General features: G+C 34.3%; 1 protein-coding gene across 1 annotated transcript in view; it reads left to right on the forward strand.

Moving 5' to 3' along the window:
• Positions 1–19,948, forward strand: part of LOC114349424 (transcriptional activator cubitus interruptus) — a 660,730-nt gene extending 640,782 nt beyond the window's left edge. The window contains exons 7-11 of the mRNA XM_028299796.2: positions 7,391–7,555; positions 9,103–9,394; positions 10,840–11,133; positions 12,047–12,435; positions 15,158–19,948. Coding sequence (XP_028155597.1) covers positions 7,391–7,555; positions 9,103–9,394; positions 10,840–11,133; positions 12,047–12,435; positions 15,158–17,065 — 3,048 coding nt within the window. The 3' untranslated portion in view covers positions 17,066–19,948. The remainder of the gene's footprint in view (positions 1–7,390; positions 7,556–9,102; positions 9,395–10,839; positions 11,134–12,046; positions 12,436–15,157) is intronic.
• The last annotated feature ends 5,676 nt before the right edge of the window (positions 19,949–25,624 follow it).

Below are 25,624 nucleotides of genomic sequence, written 5' to 3' on the forward strand. Positions count from 1 at the left end.
TATGCAGCTCTACACGTAAGATGGGAAACAACCAGAATAAAGAAAAAGAGGAACAGATCTTCATAAACCAAGCAGGCAACAGCGGAGGTGTGACAGCTGAAACCGGCGAAAACGAGAAGCTATCAATCCCGGGAGTTTTGGGAATTGTATCGTTCAGCCTGGCCATAATCATCGTCGGATGGCTACTGTATCGACGATGGAAGAAGCAGCTTCGACGCCACATCCGACAGGAAGTATCTAAATCAATGGAGATGCTGAGGTTAGACGCCCAGAATCCAGGACCAAATGCATAGACACATGAACCCATATTCGTGAGTAATTTTTCTTTTTAATACAATACAGTTTAACTGCTTATGAAGTAAGTTTGATGACTATTTTTTTTATTTTCATATTGAAATTTTGATTTTTTTTTTATTATATAATTACTCACTTACTTATTTACTGACACTTTAAATATTGACGGTTATCCAATATTATTGATCCTTTTATTTTACTTACATTTATGTTTTATTATATTATTTTATATGTTACATTTTGTTATATTTGATAAACTTAACGGCAATGATAAGCTTTACGAAGTAATTGAGACTTCGAGACACTAGGCCATATACTATTGAGTAACGTAGTCAGGCCAAGCCGAATTTATGTTCGAGGAAAGATTTCAACGTATTCTGGAAGATATAACTATATTAAATAGGAATCTCACAAAAGACACTATAGAACGAAGGAAAAATAAGCTAATCACAGATAAATGGGTGGAAAAACTCAGGACTATCACGGAACAGTTTAGGACGGTGCATAAAATATACAAAGGTGACAGCTGTAAGGCAGCAGAAGACAAATTCATTGCAGATATTATTGCAAAAATTGGAGAAAAGATCGGAAAAGTCCAAACAGAACTACGGAAAAGACAAGTTGAACATAACAACGACAAGATGGGAGAGGAATTCGAACTGAAAACAGCAGGGAACCTGATCCCTCACATAGGAAACACCGAAGAATCAATTAGAGCATTCATAGACGCAATTGAACTGTACGATGAATTTTTAGATGATGAAGGAAAACCGCAACTAACAAAGTACCTGTTGAAGGTGAAACTAACGCAAGCAGCAAAATTACGACTGAAGACCACTTACAACTCAAACGCGGCACTAATAACCGATATTAAAGAAAAGTTTCTAGTAAAACAATCTATCCCTGTTCTGTCAGCGGAGATCAACTCAGCGAAACAAGAGAATAGGTCAATAGAAAAATTTGGAAGAAGTTTAGAGGAGCTCATGGCTAAATTAACAATAGCACAAGCAGAGGGAAACAGAGATGCAGAAGAAGTGCTGGCCAAAGTAAACGAAAAAATTGCAATAAGCGTGTTTACTAACGGTTTAAAAAATGACAAGATAAAGACAATTTTGAAAGCCAAGAACTTTAGCACTTTAGCGGAAGCGATAACAAGCGCAAAGAACGAAGAATCGCTAACTCGAACGGAAACTGCAGGAATGTACCACATGAATAAAACATATAGAGGCGGAAGAAGAAATACAACAAACGGATACAAAAATAGTTTTGACAGGAGAAAAGAAGGTAACAAGACATATAATAATAGAAATACAAATGGAAACGAAGTAAGACAATATCATAACAGAGGTAGGTCTCAAAGAAACAGAGGAGCAGGACATCGTCATCGAGGGAGAAATAATAATTGGTCGCAAGGTAGAAACCCCAGCAACAGAAATTCACCAGGAGCATATTTCGCAACAGAGGAGCAGCCCCGCCAAGAGCAACCACACACAAGCACAATACAAGAAGTAGATTTTTTTCGTGGCCCATCAAATGGAGGCAGATAATTCCACAGCAAGTGGATTAAATTATATTAATGTTTATTACAGAGGAAAACGCAAAAAACTATTAATTGACACTGGCGCAACAGTCAGCGTTTTATTTGAAGAATGTTTAGATAAAAACTACACCGACATAAACAAAACCCGACGTATTAGCTTGCGAGGTGTTACCGGAAAAACTATATATACAAGGGGAACCTTATTGTGTGACCTTGAAATATTAGATAACTCAGAGAAGATAACGTTGACACAGGAATTTGCAGTTATGAAGAGTTTCACAAATAAAGTCGATGGGGTTATTGGTAGCGATTTTTTATACCAATATTTTGCTACAATAGATTACGAATCCTTAAAATTATCGTTACATGTAGAAGGAATGAGAAGAGATTTTAAAATGCTATCTATGGGAGAAATTTATACGATAATAATACCTAGGAGATGTGAAAAATTATTTTTTTTCGAGATCGGGACACACTACGGAGATTTTGTAACTATACCACAGGAGATAGCGGAAGGAATTTTCTCGGCAGGAACAGTCTCAAAACCAGTCGACGGAAAAATACCAATAAGGATATTAAATATCAATGATAGAGAAATAATTGTTAAGAATTTTAGACCGAAGGTCGAAAGATTAGACAAGTTCGACGTTTTCCACATGGGAGAATCAAAACAATCGGTGAGTCGTGCCGAAAGACTTTTGAATATAATAAACACAAAAAATTTATCGCTAGAGGAAAAAAGAGCAATAGAAAAAATATGTGTAAAATATTCCGATGTGTTTTTCTTAGAAAACGATCCATGCACAACGACGGACGTATACAAAGCAAAAATAAAATTGCAAAAAGGAGTATCACCTGCTTATACAAAACCGTATAGATTACCACACGGACAAAAAACGGAAATAAATAGACAAGTAGACAAAATGTTAAAAGACGGGATTATTGAAAATGCAATATCAGAATTCTCATCTCCACTACTTATAGTGCCAAAGAAAAACGATGAAAATGGAAACAAGAAATGGAGAGTTGTGATAGATTACAGACAACTAAACAACAAAATTGAGAATGACAGATTTCCATTACCATGCATAGAAGAAATCCTAGACGCTTTATCAGGAGCAACATATTTTTCACATTTAGATTTATACCAAGGATATTACCAAATACAACTCGATTCTAAGTCCAGACCGTACACAGCATTCGCAACCGATAGAGGTCAATATCAAATGACACGACTTCCGATGGGGTTAAAGACAAGCCCAGGATGTTTCTCACGAGCCATGACTATGGCAATGTCAGGTTTAAATTATGAAAACATGTTTATATATCTTGATGATTTGATAGTCTTTGGCAACAGTCTACAACAGCATAATCAGAATTTAGTGAAGGTATTAGAGAGACTAAGGAAAGTAAATCTGAAATTAAATCCAATTAAATGCGAGTTTATGAAAAAAGAACTATTATATTTAGGACACAAGATTTCGAATAAAGGTGTAGCACCAGATCCGGAAAAGATCACCGCATTGGAACAATATCCAATACCACAAAATGCAAAAGAAGCAAAAAGATTCGTAGCCTTTGCAAATTATTACAGAAAACATATCAATCATTTTGCAGAAATAGCCGCACCTCTAAATAGACTATCAAGGAAAAATGTAAAATTTGAGTGGACAACAGAATGCCAAAAAGCTTTTGAAAGCCTCAAGACGTCATTATCAAACCCCCCCGTAATGGAATTCCCAGATTTATCGGAGGAGAACACGTTTATTCTACGGACAGATGCATCTGGCATCGCACTAGGAGCAACTTTGTCAAACGGGAATGACAAACCGGTAGCATATGCCAGTAGAACACTTAATAAAGCGGAAATGAATTATCCTACGATAGAAAAAGAATTACTGGCAATAGTATGGAGCATTGCTAAATGGAGACATTACCTTCTACAGAAAGAATTTATTATTTTGACAGACCACCGACCATTGGTGTACCTATTTGGTATGACAAACCCTTCCAGCAGATTAACCAAATTTAGATTGAAGTTAGAAGAATACGACTTTACAATTAAATACGTGAAAGGAGCTGAAAATGTAACAGCTGACGCCTTATCACGAATAGAAGTTACATCAGAAGAACTAAAGCAACTAAATAAGGACTCAGAGAAAAGTATATTAGTGATGACGAGAGCACAAACGAAAAAGCAGGAGGAAATCACCGATTCGAAGAACGAATGGACTGATCAACCAGACGTAGTCGAATTGTTGAAATTCCCGAAAAGTGCGGTAGAGGTAAAACTGATAGACAAGGACGATTGCAAAACAATGAAGCTAGATTCGGCTGAAGAAAATACAAATAGTAGTATATTGTACAATGAAGAAGACGATATTATTTATCTGATTCGAGATTTTCGATCAACGTCTGCACTACGAGCGTCGTTGAGAAACTCGACATATCAAGAACCTCGATCAACGTCTGCGCTACGAGCATCGTTGAGAGCCTTGATTCAAATGTGCGCACAAAAGAATATAAAGGAACTAGTACTAGTAAAGAATAATAAGAATCAGCCAATTATTGAAGAGATAAGAAAGGATCCTAAAATATTTAAAGAAAGAGATATCAAAATATGTATAGTACAAGACAAACAGAATATAGCAGATGAAAAATTAAGAAGAATTATAATTAATGATTTTCACATGTTACCAACAGGAGGGCATGCCGGAATAAATAGAATGTACAAAAATATAAGGAAATATTATTTTTGGAATAGTTTACGAAAAGATATCGAGGAATTTGTGAAGAGATGCGACGATTGTCAAAGACATAAGCATTCTATCATAACCAAACAACCTCTAACTATCACATCGACTGCCACCTGCGCATTCGACACAATATTTATAGATCTAGTAGGACCATTTGAGATGGATGACAGTGGGAATAGATATATATTGACACTGCAATGTGAGCTAAGTAAATACATAGAAGGATATGTAATAAAGAACAAAGAAGCCGAAACAGTAGCCAAGGCATTGGTAGAAAATTTTATTCTGAGGTATGGAGTACCCAGAAAAATAGTCACAGACCAAGGCTCAGAGTTTATGGCAAGAACATTTAAGGAAACATGCTCATTATTGCAAATAGAGAAACTAAACTCAACAGCATATCACCACGAAACAATAGGAGCTTTAGAAAATACTCACAAACATTTAAATGCGTACCTTAGGATACAACTATCAAAATTCCCTACAAATTGGAGTACATGGGTGCAATATTTCTGTTTTTCGTATAACATTTCAGTACACTCAGCAACGGGTTATACTCCGTTCGAATTAGTGTTCGGAAAAATATGTAGACTGCCGACAAATGTTCAAAACGAAATAGAACCCCTGTATAATTTTGACGACTATCCCATGGAACTGAAATACAGACTACAAGTAGCCGCAAAGGAGGCCAGAGAAACACTAACACATACAAAACACAGCAAAAAAAAAAATATATGATGCCAAAACGAGTAAAATAACTTATAAACCAGGAGATAAGGTATTAATAAAAAAGGAGCCAAACACAAAACTTAACTGTTTGTTTTCGGGTCCATATACCGTAATTAAAGATGAAACGCCTAACGTAATTATTGAGAAAAAGGGTAAACAAGTAGTCATACATAAGAATAACGTTAAGCTGTATAATATATAAAAAGAATAAGTACTGAAAAGTGTTATAGTGTAAAAGTGTAATAATAGTCCACCATAAGACTTTTACTAGTACTTAAGGTTCAGTGTAAATATTTATATATCTCATTTTTTTTCTTTTCTCATTTTCTTTAATATGTTTGTTTAATTTTCTTATAAAGGAGAGACGTCAGTCAGCATAAATAATATAAAATAGAGATGAAAGGAAATTGTTACTGAAATTCCCTTTCATCTTTTCCCCGCCCAGAGAGATGTGATGGTACACGACAACCCTCACGGAATTTTCCTAATTTATTTGTTATAAGAATAAGGTCAATATTATAGTTGCAATTTGTATAATTTATTACGATAGTAGCAAAGTTCAAAGTATTCAACTCATTCGCAAGACTGCAAACACAGCACACGTCATTATTGAAATACGTATAGCATAACCATATATGGTAATACATATGGGCATTGTTTTTAATATAATAAGATATAAGTGGGAAGGTCGAGTACCTGAGACATTCATTGTTGTATCAGTGTGTTCGCTGAACTCTGCTGGCGCGTGGTCAGGGGATATAGTTACCGAGATATGGGTCACCTTGACCTATCCTAACTATAATGTCGGTCGACGTAGTTGTAACTGTACCTTTAACCTTGTAAGAATAAAGATATGTAGAAAGTTTAAGTTTGTTTGTTCGGGAGTGTCTTCGTCCAGCAACCCCCAACATCACAGGGGGTTCAACGAAATCGGAGGTGAAAACCTTCAGTGACTGCACTAAAAACTGATCAGATCACTTCAATACTTACACTGTTCACTACTCATAGGAAAATTGAAATTGAAGAATGAAATCGGGATAATATACTGGTGGTTAACAATTTAAATACAAAGACTGACAAATTGTGCTCATACGAGATATACTGCCTTAAATACATATAAGGTACAAAAAGCTCTTCTGGCAATAATATTTTGTATACAGAGTGGGCCAAAGAAAACAGTCCATCTCGATATTCGGCAGTATTTATTAGATTTTAGGAAATGACGAAACAGGTCGATTTTTGATCAAAGGAGGACACATTTTTACGGTACATAAATCTGTCATTTGTCAACCCCCTCCCTTCCACTTCCCCACCCCTTATTTTTAAATAGGGAATAGGGGTTGTGTGCTAGCTCATTTGAAAGGATAGTCAATTCTCTATTCAGTAATATAAACATTAACATAATTATTTATACAGGATGTCCAAGAAAAATTGTTTAAAATTAAATTAATTGACACAAAAAGAAGAATGTATGTAATTTATTTAATTCAAAATACATTCTAATGCTGTCACAAAACAGAAAAAATGTTTTTTGATAAATAAACATTACTTTTCGCTTAATTTCAATGTTCAAGCGGCCACCCATCTGCCTCTTGGTAGGTTGAATATTGAATTTAAGCAATAAACAATGTTTATTTATCAAATAAACATTTTTTTATGTTTTCTGTCAGCAGTAGAATGTATTTTGAGTTAAATAAATTACATACATTCTTCTTTTTGTGTCAATTAGTTTAATTCAAAATAATTTTTCTTGGACACCCTGTATAAATAATTATGTCTGATATTAATGTGAATATTACTGAATAGAGAATTGAATAACCTTTCAAATGAGCTAGCACACGACCCCTATTCCCTATTTAAAAATAAGGGCTGGGGGTTGTGGAAGGGAGGGGGTTGACAAATGACAGATGTATATACCTAAAAAATATGTCCCCCTTAGACCAAAAATGTGTTTCGTCATTTCCTTAAAATCTAATAAATACTACCAAATATCGAGGTGGACTGTTTTCTTTGGCCCACTCTGTATAAGTATTATCATTTATCGGTTATTAAAAATTGTTGTCTTTTATAGTTCGAAGGATGTGCAAAAGCTTACTCAAGACTGGAAAACCTCAAGACTCATCTTCGATCCCATACTGGCGAAAAACCGTATACTTGCGAATATCCTGGATGCGCTAAGGCGTTTAGCAATGCTTCTGACAGGGCTAAGCACCAGAATAGGACACATAGTAATGAGGTAAACGTCTACAAAAGTACTTCTTTAAATACCAATATGTACTACTCTTTCTTCTTATTTAACCTTCCGATGACCAACCGTTTTTTGTTACACGGATGACCAAGGGGGGGAAAATGACCCCAGGTTAAAAATGTCAAAAATGACAATTAACAAAAAAATGAAGTTTTTTTTTATTTTTTTTTTTTTAATTTTTTTTATGGCATGGACTTTATGTCATTCAGCCAGTCACAACATGAGTATTAGTGTCGTGTGTAGTGTGTATGTTGAGTAAGTGTGTTGTTACTTTGCAAAGTCGACGTCATTAGCGTAAAACTACTTGGAATTACACATAATAGACGCTATTTTACTAAAGATCAACTTGGAATATATTTTTTATTCGTAAAATATAGGGAATTTTTTTATTTCAAAATATGAGGATATCTAGAATGATATTAAAGTCAAATAAAAAAATAATGAGTTAAAAATTGAAAATACTTTTGAATTTATTAAAGAAAAACATACGCTGGGGTCACAATTTCCCCCGCTTGGTCATCCGAAGGTTAATACATTATGTACTATCATTTTTTTTATATTAAAAATTTTTTGCTTCAATTTTGATTGCTTGGCTACATTTATTTATTTTCTTTATAAAACTTTTTGTTTTAACGCTCAGCTTGAGGTATCAAGGAAATGAGATATAATGCCTCAGCGCTAAAATTGCGCGGAACCTTTTTTTAATCACATAAAATGAAACAAATTAATAAAATTGAAACATTAAAACATTAAAAGGGTAAACCCTGTAGTTGGCTGTATACCTTTGTTAAGACAACGTAGAATGAAGTAAACACTTCTGTTGTATATAGGTATATGACCTATATACAACAGAAGTGTTTACTTCATTCTACGTTGTAATAAAATTGAATTCTGGACATTTTGACTGTCTTAACGGGGTACCCTTTATATTCTCCATTTTATGTTGGTTGCTATTTGTTGTTGTTTTTTTTCTTTTCGATGCTTTGGAATCTACTCCATTCATTTCGGATTTAGTTATCAAACTTGGTCGTTCTATCTACAATACTATAATCTTTAAATTACTAAAAAAATAGTAGAAATTCAACAACGGTAATATTGTCCACGAGGAAAAATTTCCTGTAGTTGGCTGTATACCATTACAAAAACATAAAATCCTTTATAAAAGGTATATTTGTTAAAATCCCTATACAGGGCTACATCAAAGCCCTGTATGTAGCCCTTGATGTAGCCCTGTATAGGGATTTTAACAAATATACCTTTTATAAAGGATTTTATGGTAATATTGTGTTTAAAAAAAACAGACATGGCATTCATATTTTTTTAATAAAGAGGTACATCAGTATTTATTTTAACGAAATATTATTTCTGTTGCGTACTGGGTTGGGAAACTCGTAAGTAATCTCTGGAACATTTTTGTGCATGGTTAATGTCATATTTATTATGTATTAGAATAGATTGATAAGAATCTTAAATTATCTCTTCTTACATTTCAAATTTAAGCAGCTGCTAATATGTTATTATTCTTTGTTTAATAGAAACCGTATGTGTGCAAAGCGCCAGGTTGTACAAAGCGATACACGGATCCCAGTTCTCTTCGAAAACACGTCAAAACTGTTCACGGGGCCGAATTTTACGCCAGTAAGAAACACAAAGGATCAGAGCAAGGACCAGATGATGGCCCTGCTGGCTTGGACTCCAGTCCGAGAAGTGAAGACATGCAAAGTCATAAAACGACTAGTCTCAGTAGTCCCAGTATCAAATCCGAATCTGATGTCAATTCCCCTGGCCAACAACAAGGAAGTCCACTTGGAGCTACGCAGCTTGCAGGTAAGAAACAATTAATATTAATTATATTTTCTTTAAAAAATAATATTTAACGAAGCCTTGAAAGGGCAATGTGGAGTTCGAATTGGGGGAGAAACTATTAACAACATGAGATGTACAGATGACACAGCGATTATGGCTGAAAGACTTTCAATTCCGTATAGACCGAGTCACTAGAGAATTCTTCAATAACAGACTTGGCATAAAAACATCAAAGACCAAGTTACTTGTGGTTAGTAAAGACGTTGGTCCTATGCAACTCTAATTGTCAACAGTGAGTCGATTACAAAAAAAACATTTAAATACCAAGGATGTTAGATAAACGAGACACTAAATCCTGATGAAGAAATTAAAACTCGTATAAGTAGAAATATAGTGACACGCTTCATTTATTATTTTTTTAATTGCTAATTTTAAATATTAACTTTTCTCAAAACGATAGAAGACGTCTCATGTTAAATCCACATGTGTTTTCGTTCCTAATATGCAAAACCAGATTGTATAAAATTAATGGTTTTTTCAGGGAAACACAAATTCCGTAATAGATTACGATGCCAGATTGGCCACGCTCTTTATGTCAACTTCTTAAAAAGTATAGAAAGTTTCTCAGCTTTTAAAACGCCAGATTTAGTAATTTATCGCCTTTTCTGGCCACATGGTAGAACCGCATACATGATGACATAGTTGCGTTTGTGGTCTCGGCCAGTATCGTCATAGCGGGCACGCGGTGCAGTCACACCCTGGCTAAAATAACAAACCCTTACGAGATATAAACGAAGCACGCTTGTTTACCCAAAATAAATAAATATATTACTGTTCGTTGTTTTACACTTATTTTAATTTCATTTAATTGATTCCGTAAACCACCACGGAACAGAAATTTCAAGAGGGGCATTTATGAAACTTTTATCTATACTGTGCAATTCTCAGCTGAACTTACAACTAAGAATCAAGTTCCTAAAATGATATGTATATCCTATTTTATGGTATGAATGTGAAACCAGGATCATGAAGGTTAATATGATAAACAAATTAGAAGCCTTCGAGATGTGGTCATATCGTAGAATGCTCAAAATATCATGGCTTCTACGTTCTACGCATTTCAAACATATAAGTCTTAAATAAAAGGGCAGGGCGAAGGTGACTTGGCGAAGATGATAAAAAAAAGAAAACTTGAACATCTGGGGCATATAATGAGACGTAGCAGATACTGCATACTGCTAATACTCAAGGGAAAGATCGAGAGAAAAAGAGGAATTTGTATGAAGAAATATTCATGTCTCCAAAATCTTCGTTTATGGACTGCCTACGAAACTACCCACACCTAAAATTTGGGCACAGTTCTCAAAGAAGGAAAAGATATTTTCTTTTGCTTTTGCTGTAATTTCTCATATCTCATAATTTGTCTAATATTTACTCATTGTTAATATGTATTAAATTCTTTGTAGGTATTGGCTTCAACGATGATCTTCCTGGTGATATAGGAGGAACATTAGGTCCTTCCGATGACATGCCTTGGACTTACGACGCAGAGGACTTGGAAATTGATGAACTTCCTGTTGTCTTAAGAGCCATGGTGGGCATAGGAAATGAAAGGGGCGGTGTTGCTCTGGCAGAAAGAACGCCACGGGTGAGAATGAAACACCTAACGAAAGGAAAACCAACCAGCATACCTTCAATGACCGCTCAGAGGAAAAATATCGCCGACCTTAATAGACGAATTACCGACCTGAAGATGGAAGGTAAGAATTATAGTTTTTGTAACATACACAAAATACTATTTATAATTTGAATATGTACTTCTTTGTTTGAATTTCCTAGTTTAATCTGTATGGGATTAATAAAACAGTTTAATACTTTGTAAACGTTTCGACAAATTATCATTTTTAATGGACACTTTATTGTTACTAATTTATAATTTATATTGAATAAGATACCATTGCAAGTTAAAACTAAAATGGTGTACAGAAGACATAAAATAATATTCCTTAAAAGAAATAAACACTTTTATGTTTGTTTTATTGTTAATACATTTTTGATGTTTTTTAATATGACTCATCTCCAATTTACATCTTTTATTACAAGTCGATATTCTCTATTTATTCCTAATTCTTCATGTTGATATAATTACAGTTCTTACAATTTTCTTTATAAAAAACATCTCCTTGACAGTCTTTATTGATACTAGCCATGATGATAGCCATGATGATTGACTCCGAACTCATCATCAAATCAGACTAAATTTCGAGAGGTAAAGATACTGAACAGCAGGTATAACAATTAAAAGTACAATAGATTAACAATAGATTACTTTCTACCTGTAGCGGAAACTTAACCGTACCATTCAAATACAAATGACTTTGTATAAGCTTAAGATTAGGATTTTCTCAAATATCTTGATAGAACTATGCATAAAAGCTGTCTCCAGTCTTCAATATATTAGATTACAATTTAGTAAATTATTCGTTAGTGGTATATTGAACATTTGGTTTAAAGCGCACAAAAAATATCTGCATTTTGTTTTATGGAATTTTTTTGCCTGCTTTCTGAACTTAAAGAATCTCGCATGATTTATACAACAGGGAAATTTAAATAAATATTTCTTAAAATTAACGGTCAGGAAATAACAAATATTTATAGTTTTATGTATTTCAGGTAACACTACAGGTCCACCTCAGACCAAAACTCAATTGACAGATATTCAACAACGTTTGCAGCCATCAGGTGGCAATACTCAAGCTCAAATTCGTAGGGACAGTAACTCTACAGTTAGTTCGTATTATGGTAGTATGCGAAGCGCCGATATGAGTCGAAAGAGTAGTCTCGCATCACAGGCATCTAGCATGAGACCAGGAATTGCACCGGGCTCGTTTTATGATCCCATTTCAGCTGGTAGCTCTAGAAGATCAAGTCAACTGTCAAACACTGCTGCACAAGGAGGAGCTTGCATTCCACCACCACCACCTTCTCATCTTCTTGCTGGACAACTACAGAAGCTACAGAATTCGCCTAATACCGCTAATAGCAGTAATTTAGTGCTACAGGTACGTGACTTTCCTATATACCGTGTGTTTCCTTTTAAATTAGATATAGTAGTACACCCAATACATGGCAACACTGCTTTCCATACCCGAGTCGCGCGGATTTATTGAGTCATTCGACGGTCTACAGTGGCAATGCAACTCATTCTCATAAAAAATGTTGCCGATTTTAGCATTTCCATTAGTCGCGCTTCTCTAATCAAAAACTAGACATATGGTATCTTAATTACAATACGCACATCCCGAACAAAAGTGTCATAACTCAAAATTTTTTCAAACCGCATTTTACGGAAATATCATACATGATATCAAATCTACTAACCAACAAAACCGTAGCAAAGTTACTTTAAAAATTACCTCACAGATGGCGCTAAAAGCTATTTTGCTCGGAAGATGTTTCAGGAAATTTTCCGTTAAAAACAGTATCAATTCGTGATGCGTAGGCGAAACACCACTCGTTCCGAGCAAAAGCGTATTATTTCCGATTAACATTCAGTAATCGTTGCGTAAATTCGAACAAAAGTGCAGTATTTCGTGATACTCATATTTTGCATGGACGATTATGATATTCATTGATCTATTTTCCCGACAAAAGTGAATCATCTGGAATTTATCGGAATTAAGTGTTGTTTAATAGTGGTATGGTTCCGGTCAATAAAGTAATATTTCGAGTTGCTACACTTTTGCACGGAAATTTGTAAACAAAAGTGTTTAGTATATCTGTCCAATAGAGAAATTTTTCAAGTTATTACCGTTTTGCGTTTTAATTAAAAATTTTCCGAGCAAAATCGTATCATCTCAAAAAAATAATCATTAATTTAATTAAAATTAGCACAAAATTCATGATTTTCACCATTGACGTTAATGGGGCTTATACAGGGTGTCCAGAAACTCTACCGACAAACGAAGACAGGAGATTCCTCAGATAATTTTAAGACAATTTAACCCAATTCACCTAGTCCGAAAATGCTTCTTAAAGGAGCTAGAGCTCTTTGAAGATGGCGTCATGAAATTAGTTTTTCTTAAATACCTCCAGAACGCTTCTATTTAGAAAAACGAAAATTTGTATGCGTATTTACTTTTCAGAGATGAATCGATTCCATCCATTGCAAATTTCTAGTACTGGTCATAGGCGTCCGTTTTGGGTAGAGCAACGGGTATTTTATCGCATAACATTTTTGTCCTTAACTTTTATGAATTTTTGATATCGGATTATTAAATTGTGAGGTATTCTAGTACTAAAAGGTACTCTTGCTTTAAGTCGGTAGGACACACCGTTTTCTAGAAAAATCGATTTGAAAGTTTTTCGTTTTTGGAATTTAGTGTCAAAAATGCTCAAAAATTCAAGACAAAAAAGTTATGCTATAAAATAACTGTTGACCTTCCCAAAACGGACGCCTATGACCAGTACTAGAAATTCGCAATTAACGAAATCGATTTATCTCTGGAATATAAATAAATTTACCAGTTTTCGTCTTTCTAAACAGTTTTTTTTTTATTTTTTTTTTAATTTAAAAAGCGAAAAATTTTCAAATCGATTTTTCTAGAAAACGGTGTGTCCTACCGATTTAAAACAAGAGCACCTTTTAGTACTAGAATACTTCACAATTTCATAATCCAGTGTCAGAAATGCAGAAAAGTTAAAGATAAAAAAGTTATGCGTTAAAATAACCGTTGCCCTACCCAAAACGGACGCCTATGATGGATTAGATTTATATTTGGTAGATAAATACGCGTACCAATTTTTGTTTTTTTAAATAGAAGCGTTCTGGAGGTATTTAAGAAAAACTAATTACAAGATGCCATCTTCAAAGAGCTCTAGCTCCCTTAGGAAGCATTTTCGGACTAAGTGAATTGGGTTAAATTATCTTAAAATTATCTGAAGAATCTCCTGTCTTCGTTTGTCGGTAGAGTTTCTGGTCACCCTGTATATAATTAATATTGACTTGAATTTGCAAAGAAATAAATTTAAATTTTCTATTAGGTGTTAACTTAATTCCAAATAAAGTACCGTAAAATTTTTTTCCACCTACCTCTACCGAAAGTATACTTTTCCGGACCTGATTGTAGGGAGCAAAGTTGTACTTTTCCTCCCTAGGGAGGAAAATATTTTTCCTCCCTAGGGAGGAAAAGTAAAAGTGACGTCATGGTATTTCATTCATGAAATGTAACTTATTGACGCCCTGTACAATATCTATTTTCTATTACGTAAGTTTCTATACATTTTAACGTTTATTTATAAAACACTCTGTATTTTGCAGAATGGTAAAAAACAGTAAATTGTTATTTTGATTTAACAATGTTTACATTATTAATTTGACTTATATTTGACAGTTGACAGTTATATTGTACGTACTTGTTAGTTTTAGTTCTAATAAATTTTGTTGGTTAGTTATATAAATAAATTAAGTAAAAATGAAAAAATGACTTGTTATTTGAGGAAGGTGGAAAAACCATATGTATAACATGGGAGTAAAGTGCCTTTTCCTCCCTTGAATGATTACTGCCCTCCGCTACGCGTCGGGCAGTAAACTTCATTCTCGGGAGGAAAAGTAGCACTTTCCTCCCTTGTTATACAAATAGCTATTTTTGCTGCTCCTGTAAAATTATGTATTTTTGATTTACAACAGTTTTGTTCGGGATGTGCGAATAGTGATTAAACTAATAAACTTTAGCATGTTTCAAATATTGTGCTGTACATTAATGTTATTTATTTATATTTCAGACGCAGAACGTATCACTTCAACAAACAGCCATTCAGCAAACCTGGCTTTCTTCTAACCTTTCCAATATTGCATCAACGACGACAAGTACTGATGCTCGAAGAATGTCAGAACCTTGTCACACTTTAACAGATAGAAAGAGTCCGCCACCCCGGCCTGCTTCGGTGTCTTTGTCACCCCTAAAGGGCACTGTTAATTCGTCAGAACTGCACCCAAATCAAGCAGTTATACTTGACGAAGTAGGAGAAGGAGAGATGGTTGAAAACAAACTGGTTATACCCGATGAGATGGTGAGATACTTGAATCAAGTAGCTGATAATCAAAACGTTATGAGTTGGTCAGACAGTAACCAAAAGCCTTTGGGAAGTCCATCGCAAATGATACCATCACCTTCAAGTTTTACACTACCCTCTCCCCAATCTGGTATTAGTCAAATTCTGCCCTCTCCGAATAACTTAAATCAAATTATGCACTCACCTGCCAATAACTTGAATCAGATGATGCCATCTCCACCTACAAATCAAATGAATCAAATGATTAATTCTCCTTCATCAAACCTAAACCAAATGATACATTCCCCTTCATCGAACCTAAACCAGATGATGCACTCACCTGCTGCCACTAACATTAACCAAATGATGCCATCGCCGGCAGCCAATAACTTAAACCAAGTTATGCCTTCGCCTGCTCAAAATATGATGATGCCATCTCCATCAGCACCCAACTTAAATCAAATGATGCCATCACCATCAGCAGCTAATTTAAATCAGATGATGCCTTCTCCTTCAACAACAAATTTAAACCAGATGATGCCCTCTCCTTCCGCTACTAATTTAAATCAAATGATGCCATCTCCTGCAGCGACAAATCTAAACCAAATGATGCCATCACCTGCATCTGTTCGGAATCAAGTAATGCACTCGCCAGCAACTAATATAACTCCAATGATTCATTCTCCTTCTGGAAATAGTATGAAACAAATGATGCATTCCCCGGCATCTACGAATATAAATCAGATGATTCCATCTCCAAATCCAAACATGAATCATGCACCTATGTCGAATTATGTACCAAACAACTACAATATGCAAAATAATGCTATGCAACAAAATCCAATGCCTATGAGGTGTCACTCTCAAATGATGAACATGAACTGTTTCAACCGTCAAGTTACGCATGGAAATTGTTATTCTGTACAACATTGGGAAGGTTGTAGTTGTCAAAATATTGCACAACAGGACAATCATATGTGTCGTCAAATGAATGTTCAAAATAGCTTTATGGGTAATAATTCAAACCATTACTGTAATAACCACTACGGGCAAAATCATCAGAACCATTACAACTGCAACAATTATCAAACAAGTTTTAATTGCATGCCAAATATGTCCGAACCTATGGCTTCACCAGCGACAGCTACGCCTGCACCCACTGAAATAATGAGCCCACCTCAACAAGCACAAATGACGAGACCTTGCTCCCATTACACACAAAACTGTTATCCCGGTTCGCAATATCCTAATCAATGCATTCCTAACCAACACAATAGCTGCAACAACTGCAAAAAACCGGGTTATAACCAATGTTGTAACCAACAAAATACTGAGATACAATGCAATGACGTTAGCCAATCGCAAATGTCACCGGGTGTTCCAAATAATGGTGTAAATAATGGTACAAATACTGGTAATCAAACTGTCACGTTAGGTATGCGACAGGATGCTTACCTGAGAACCTTAGAATACGTACAAAATTGTCAATCGTGGGTTAATAACTCAGAGGCTGTTAGCAGTAGTACTCACCCTTTAAAAGTTGGTGAGAAGCCGAGTTCAAACATGGTAGTAAATGATATGACCTCATCTCTTAGCTCTCTGTTAGAGGAAAATAGGTTTTTACAAATGATTCAATAGTTTGTAAGATTTAAGGAATATATTTGGGAATGTGAATACAAAATTCGCCTATAGATATGCAACTATGAGATGAGTTTAAAATTGTTGAAATATTTTGTACTCACATTCTTGATTGCTTTAAGAAATGTTAAATTGGTTTGTCTTAAATAAATAAAAGTGTTTCTGTAAACACAATAATTTGACAAATATTTTTTAAAAAAATTGCTATATCTTCACGATTTGTTTTAAATCTTGTGATCTTGTTTTAAGACCAACAATGGCAACAATAATGTAAACAGTATGCTTCATCTCATCCGACAAACGATATGTTTTCTAACACTTTAATACGTCTCTAGCTGTACTTTTTGACTACCTGGTAGGTATACCGTCCCAATATTCTGTTCAAAAATATCAACCTACCTATCTCAAATATATTTTTCCGAAATTATCATTGTCATCATTGGCTCTACAACGCATAGTTGGTCTTCAGCTGTTAGTTCTCCTCACTCTCTAAGTGCCCTAGCTTCCGCAGATTGTTTATTTTGATGGACCTACCAATATTAGGTTTACTATCGACGGTAAAGCTCAAAATTATAGCGTCTACGCCAGCAGTTTATGTTCAAAAGAGTCTAAACGTTCTTCATTACTTTTTGTCATCATCCACGTTTCTGACGCTTAAGTGAGGACGGACTCGATTAGAGTTCTGTATATCAATACCTTCGTTCTTTTTGTGACTATGTTGGATGTTAAAAGTTTCTTTGATCCAAAGTATGCCCGATTGGTAAGATATATACGTCGCTCAATTTCTGCAGTTACCTACTTCATTACTTTGGTTGATTTGTGAGCCTAGATATATGAACTCTCTTACTCATTCGAAATTATATGATCCAACCGTTAGACCTTCCTTTAGTTACGTGTAGCCTTATTCTTTTTGCTCTAATGACGCAAAAGGAATGGATCTACACGTTAATATTAGTAAAACGAAGTCTATGAAATTTTCCGAAATTATATAACAAAATTCAATTTGAAAAGAGCCTGGTCAAATTTTAAACCCTGTAAGCCGAGTGATTTTTGTATTTTGATGAATACCAAATATATAAGTAGTACTGAATTAATTCCAAATTAAACTAAATTAAAAGTTCAAATTCAGTCACATCTTCAATTTTTTTATTTGGACATCGCTTTAAAACAGTTTTCATACTGTGTAAATACCTACTAAAAATTGTCTACCTATAGTCTAGCCCTAGCCTTTAGAATAAAACTGTGATAGAAAGACAAATTGAATATTCATTTACTTTTATTTTTCTTTTATCTTTACTACCAGATCATTATCCTCTTTGATTACCGCATTCATTACTTTTGATGACTGAGTAATAATATAGTCTCAAGATTTTTTTAAAAATATTTTCTGAATCACATTTCTGATCCGAAAATCTACAACTTCAATTGTTGGAATCAACTTTCTGGTGACAACCTAAATCCATGCCTTCTAAAATTTGCAAGGAAAACTAACAATAAATAAAGCAGACTAGGGGAATCTAAGATTGCATTCCATTTCAATGTTTAATTAGTTTGCTTTATTTATCGTTAGTTTTCGTTGCAAAGTTTAGAAGGCACAGAGTCTCTGATTGTAATTTTAATGACAATTTAATCTTAATTTTGATTATTAGTTTAAATCCAATTTTATCTAACTTTTGGCTAATGTGACAATTTTGCGCAAGTTTTTGTATTTTATTGATATGCGCACATTGTTAAGTACGATTTGTTTATTTTTTTATTTTCCTGAAAAATGTACGACATATCAACGTGGGGGCCATGTTTGCGCCATCCCATGTCGAATGGTAGAAGTGTTGTGGACGCAGCCAGCTGCGACTTGCTTTGATTGTAAAAATCTTTATTATCGACCTGTGTAGGGATCTGCATGGTAGCGTCTCCCGCAGGCGTGATTTGTAATTAAGACTCACTATTGTACTTGTAACCGCAAGCCATGTAACGAAGTTTTTGTGCCATCAATAAATTGTGTTTTTGTATCCTGAATTTGGCAATATTACATCCTACCAGTGCATCCATCCTCATCCACCGGCGAAGCTTGTTCGAAGAATCCTCAGTTTGACAGTCCACTGCCCTAACATTTAGGTTGTCACCAGAAAGTTGATTCCAACGATAGAGTTGTAGGTTTGCGGATCTAAGACTTCTCATTGTGTTAAATAGATGTAGCTACAGCGTCTAAAAGCGAATTATTTTGTATGATTTTGCTTACCAAGACAGTTGGTTTTCGATTTGATTCAGAGAAGACCACAGGTCTTTCTGATGATCCCAAAAAGGTGAAACGTACGAAAGAGGATGGTGATTGCATCTAAAACAGAATGAAAATATTAACTGTCTTTAATTTTCATATTTTCCGAATATTTAGGTACTGACGTGACTAGTATATTATTCTCATTATTTATAGGTAAAAATATTAAGTTCGTGTTCACAGTCTCTTCGTGATGTATGCATTTCAATTACATAATTGAAATAATAAACTCTTAGATGAAAATATATTTTTATGACAAACCAATTAATGTATATACCTTCTTAAGGTGTCAGTAGGCTGTACAAATATTGTATGAAATGTATATTGTGATATGTAAATTAAATTTTGCAATATTAATTTTTATAAAGGCTTTAAAGTTTTGTGAATATCTGAAGTGTAAGTTTAAGAATTATATTTTATGTTTTTTGTATTATTTATATCGTGTAAAGGGGTCAAATCATGATCTCAATATTTTTTGTAAGGCCACATACTGCCATATTTGTACATCTTATATATGAATATTGTTTAATATTTTTTGTAAATAAATACTTTTATGTTATATTTTGTAATTGCAAAGGAGATATATTTAATAAAGACTATGCTTAATATTTGTTTCTATTTTTAAATCAAGAAGATACCTTTCAAATACCTGACCTGGGAATTAATTTATCAGCCGACAACAATATCGAAGAATAGGTAAAGTACCAAATAATTAAAGCCAGTAGAACGGCCGGATGCCTAAACGACACAAATTGGAGAAACAAAGACATAAGAGTGGAAACAAAGGCCCGAATATACAGCGTGTCCCAAAAGTAGCGGAACGGTTGAATATTTCGCGAACCAAACATCGGATCGAAAAACTGAAGAACACGTTTTCAATAATTTTTAAAAATCTATCTAATGACACCAACCGCGATCTCCCACTCCACCTCCTGGAGGTGGGGTGGGGGGTAACTTTAAAAGCTTAAATAGAAACTTCCATTTTTTATTGCAGATTTGGATTCCTTATGTAAAAGTAGGCCATTTTTATTTAAGACATTTTTCGAATTATGGATAGATGGCGCTATAATCGGAAAAAAAATTATTGTGATACCATAGGTAAATTATAGAATCCCTCTAATATCTCGAGAAATACACTTTCAAATGAAAAACCAAAAAACGCGTTTTAATGTTTTTCAAAAACCTATCAAATAACGCCAAACATAACTCTCTACCCTACCCCACCTCAGGTGGGGTGGGGGTCAACTTTTAAATGTTAAATGGCAACCTATATTTTTATTGCAAATTTGGATTAATCGTGAAAAATTAAGCAACATTTATTTGAAACATTTTTTAGAATTGTTTGTAATGAATATTGTTATAATTATTTCATGAATCCAAATCTGCAATAAAAAATTGGGATAGCTATTTAAGATTTTAGAGTTACCCCTTACCCCACCTCCAAGTTGTGGAGTGAGGGGTCGTGTTTGATGCCATTCGATAGGTTTTTGAAAAATATTAAACACGTATTTTTTCATTTGTAAGTGTATTTTTAGAGATATTAGACCGTTTCTATTATTTACTTATGACATCAGGATAAATGGTTTTTTTATTATAGCGCCATCTGTGGATAACTCAAAACTATGTCTCAAATAAAAGTTATTTGCTTTTACGTAAGAAATCTAAATCTCAAAATAAAAACTGGGGATTTCCATTTAAGATTTCAAAGTTACCCCCTACCCCACCTCAAAGGGGTGGAATGGGGGGTCGTGTTTTTGTCATTAGATAGATTTTTGAAAATTATTAAACACGTATTTTTCAGTTTGTTGATACTATGTTTATTTCGAGAAATATTCGACTGTTCCGCTACTTTTGGGACACCCTACATAAGTCAGTTATTAGGCCAGTTATGACTTACACGGTCGGAACAAGACCAGATACAAGCAAAACACGAAGACATCTGGAAACCAACGATATGAAGATCTTAAGAAGGATTGCTGGAAAAGGATTAAAGGACAGGGTAAGAAGTGAAGAAATCAGACGCATATGTGGGGTAGACAATATAAATACCTGGGTAAAGAACAGAACAGAAGAGTGAAATTAACACATAAGCAGAATGTCTGAATCAAGGATAGAACGAATAGCATGATCAAGTCAGAATAGGCAAAAGAAGTATAGGATGCGCAAGGAAAAGATAAAACGACAATTTAGGGGCAGGATAAAAGGCACCGCGTTGAAGAAAAACAGGCAATACTGCCTATCATCATCATCATGGCATCTACACTCCTAGCGGAGTGATTGCCGCCCTTTTTGGGCTCTTCCGATTCGTTTGTCGCGGTGAATCAATCCGCATTAACATTTTGGTTTTACAATTGGTTGTGTGACTTAACATCTACAATTTTCCTCCATTCCTTTCTGTTTTTGCTTCTGGTTACTCATTCTCTGACTCCCATCTTCTTAAGGTCCTCTACTATCTGGTTCTCCCATCTAGTTTTGGTTCTTCCTCGAGGTCTGCCTGATACAGGTCTCCATTTGGAAATTTTCTTGATAACGGCTTCTGGATTCCTCCTTTCTATATGTCCCATCCATCTGAGTCTCTGTGCCTTGATAAATCTGACGATGTCTTCTCCTTTCAGAAGTTCTCTTACTTCGTGGTTCATGAGTTTTCTAAATTCATTAGTACCTAAGTTTAGTGGTCCTGCTATCCTCCGAATTATTTTCCTTTCTAAGATCCTCAATCTTTTTTCCTCTTTCTGTGTCAGACATATTACTTCAGCACCATATGTGATTACTGGTCTAATTGCTGCTTTGTAAATTTTCAGTTTTGTATTCTGGGTAATCTTCTTATCTTTGAGGAAGTTACTGTATTTCCAGTAGGTTCTGTTTCCTGCCTGGATTCTTTCATTAATTTCGATACTTCTATCATTAGTTCGAATAACTGAGACTCCAAGATATTTAAAATGTTCTAAAACTGCCTATACAAAAGAAAAATAAGAGGATACCTACTGGTGAAATACATGGACAACCGATTTCGGGCTAGTATAAAGGTATCTCCATAAGTATTAAAACTAAAATATAGTTATGGATAACATGAATTCGTTGTTCTCCTTTATTTTATTTCTTTCTTTTATTTGCCCAATATTTAATTCCACACAACATAGTAAATACTGAACAGAACCAGAAATAACAGAACCTTGTAAGGGTAAGAACAGAACAAGTGGGTCGAGGTATATAGAGGTGTAGGTCGCGGTGGATGCTACTAGTTAAGTCGCGGTCGATGTCGACAGCACATAGCAAGGATGTCATCTGCGCTGTCAGTCCAGCTAGAACCACTACCAAGTGATGTAGTTTAATGAAATTTGAATGACAAAAAGACTGTGCTTTGGCGATGTTGTGTCAGTCAAGTGATGATAGTGATGAAATGTCAGCTGTAAATAATCAGATCCTCCTTCATATTTCAAAAATTTACTGTATTTAATTACTTTAGAAATTCAAAAATAAACTGAATACAAAAAAGGGATCATATAAAAAGTATCAACTCAGATAGCGCAGGTAATGGCAACTTTGCTTCGAACGGATACCAATCACAGGGAAGCACCCTTGTAGGCTGCGCAGTAGACATTCATGTAAAACAAACTCATTTTATTTTTAAAAGCATCGATGTAAACCTCCTGGATGGCATCGCGCTAAACCTCCACCGCGACTTACCTGCTCTGTTCTCTTCCATTTACTACAATGTGTTTGTTTTACATGGATATCGACCGCGACCTCCACCTCCACCGCGACCCACTTGTTCTGTTCTTACCCTAATTCTCCTGTTATCTGAGACAAAGTGTGAGGCGGATATGAGTAATAGACAGTAATGGCTTTGGAACAGTATAAGCTCTGTATAGTTTCACAACTCTTGCCCAAAAATGTCGACACCAACAAAAAGATCTTTTCATCGCATTTATAGACTATGGGAAAGCTTTCGACAAGGTTAAACATAACATTTTCATGGAATGTCTAAAGCGAAAAGGACTCAACACAAATGATATTAACATCCCAGGCAACCAAGTGACGTCATATAACGTTGAGGAAACGTCAGTTTTTGGTGAATATAACACGTGTTTGAACATTACGTGATATAGACGTCTTTTGTAGGTGATTTTAAATACGTAAAATTAATGACGTTAAAATTACGTTTAAAAAACGTTTTAATTTCAAACAGCCTAAGTCTGACGTCACAAAATTGGGAGGAGCTTGCTTGTTTGTATTGACTCTACACAATTTCGTTTAGGTATAGATAACGCTAAATGTTCATAAGAAATTTCTCATTTATTGTTTACGTGGTTTGTGTCTTGTGTGATAAAATAAGACTTTTCATTTAGATATTTAGTTAAAGAAACGTGTAAATTAAGAGATTTTTATGTGTTTTTGCTCAGTGAGTTAGTTTAATGCAGTAATTCTTCTTGACAACTATTTGAGGTTATGTTTATTTGTTTTTAATTAAGCGTTAAATGAAGATATTAAGACAGCGTTAAATTAAGATATTAGTATGCTGGATAATTTGTTAATAAATTATTTATTAGTTTCATATATATGTTGTTTCAGTTTTGACACAGTAAGTAGGTATATAACTAGTGAAAATTCTATAATGTGAGGGCTGGTACAATCAGGCAGAATCAATGATGCTTCAAGCCTAGCGCACAAGCTATCTTAAACAATAAGTGGTAGTACTTATATCCTCGACACACGGGACGAAGACCTATATAGGTTTTATGTTATGTGTACCTATTTTTTATACTATTTTGAAACATCTGAAAGAGGTCACTTTTTGAAAGTATTAAAGAGGTGGTTTTACCGACGTGAAAAAAACGTAGATACGATTACGTTTTAAAATCGTCACAATTATGACGTCAAATCGATGAGACAAATACACGTGACTTTCAACGTCAGTACTACGTCGTAGAAACACGTCAATTGGTCATTTTTATGACGTGTCATCTACGTTATAAAAACCTCGTTTGGTTGCCTGGGATAGTGAGAAATCTCACTACCTATGTCCTGGTACACGGTTCTTAGACATTACTACGGTTGCCAAGATCGACTAACCAATGAACATTAAGGGTGCGATTACGTCACGAGTATACTGTCATTTGAATCGTAATATGATTTTTTTCGAATCCTGAGAAAACTAATAAGTATTTTAGAAAAATTTTAACGCAGAATGAAAGATTACGTTATTACCGAGGGCAGAAAGTCCCTTAGAGTAAATAAAAAGTTTATTTTGAATGCAATATTTGCAATTAAAAATCATACTCCTCTTATATTTTCAGCCCTGTAACTTATTAAAATAAACATTATAGAAGTGTGCAGAGACTTTTCAGCCCTCGGTAATAATGTAGTCTTTCATTGTGCGTTTAAATTTTTCAAAAATATTTATTAGTTTTCTCAGGATTCGAAAAAAATGAATACATTTAAAACACATTGAGAATTTTGACGTGCGTCAAAATTTTGCATTATTAACCTACTTATGTCGAAAAACATAAGTTTCATTAAATGAGGAAAGCAATGTAACTATATTGAAAAAATGGAAGAGAAAATAAAAAAGTAAAAAATTGAACGTGTTAAAGAGCAGGTAAACATAAAAATCCGCAGTAAAAAAGTGTTACACAGAAATGTTTGATATCAGCAAATACAAAAATAGTTATGGAAGAACAACAAAAACAACGTATAGTAGTTAACTAATAAAAAATAGGGAACCGTGGAAAACAACAAAATATAAATTCACAGACTCTAAAATTTAGAAAAAATTGTGGAATTAGGAGTCATATTACAGGGTGTCCCGAAAAGATTGGTCATAAATTATACCACACATTTTGGGGTCAAAAATAGTTCGATTGAACTTAACTTACCTTAGTACAAATGTGCTCATAAAAAAAGTTACAGCCCTTTGAAGTTACAAAATGTAAATCGATTTTTTTCCATATATCGAAAACTATTAGAGATTTTTTATTGAAAATGGACATGTATCATTTTTATGGCAGGAATATCTTAAAACAAAATTATAGTGAAATTTGTCCACCCCATAAAAATTTTATGGGGGATTTGTTCCCTTAAACCCCCCAAACTTTTGTGTACGTTCCAATTAATTCATTATTGTGGTACCATTAGTTAAACACAACATTTTTAAAACTTTTTTGTCTCTTAGTATTTTTTCGATAAGCCCGTTTTAATCGAGATGCTGCTTCTTTTTTAAAACATTTACATAAAAATTGTATGGGGGTTTTGTTCCTTTAAACCCCCCAAATGTCTGTGTACGT

This window comes from Diabrotica virgifera, chromosome 1 (assembly GCF_917563875.1).
Source record: "Diabrotica virgifera virgifera chromosome 1, PGI_DIABVI_V3a".
Lineage (NCBI taxonomy): Eukaryota > Metazoa > Arthropoda > Insecta > Coleoptera > Chrysomelidae > Diabrotica > Diabrotica virgifera.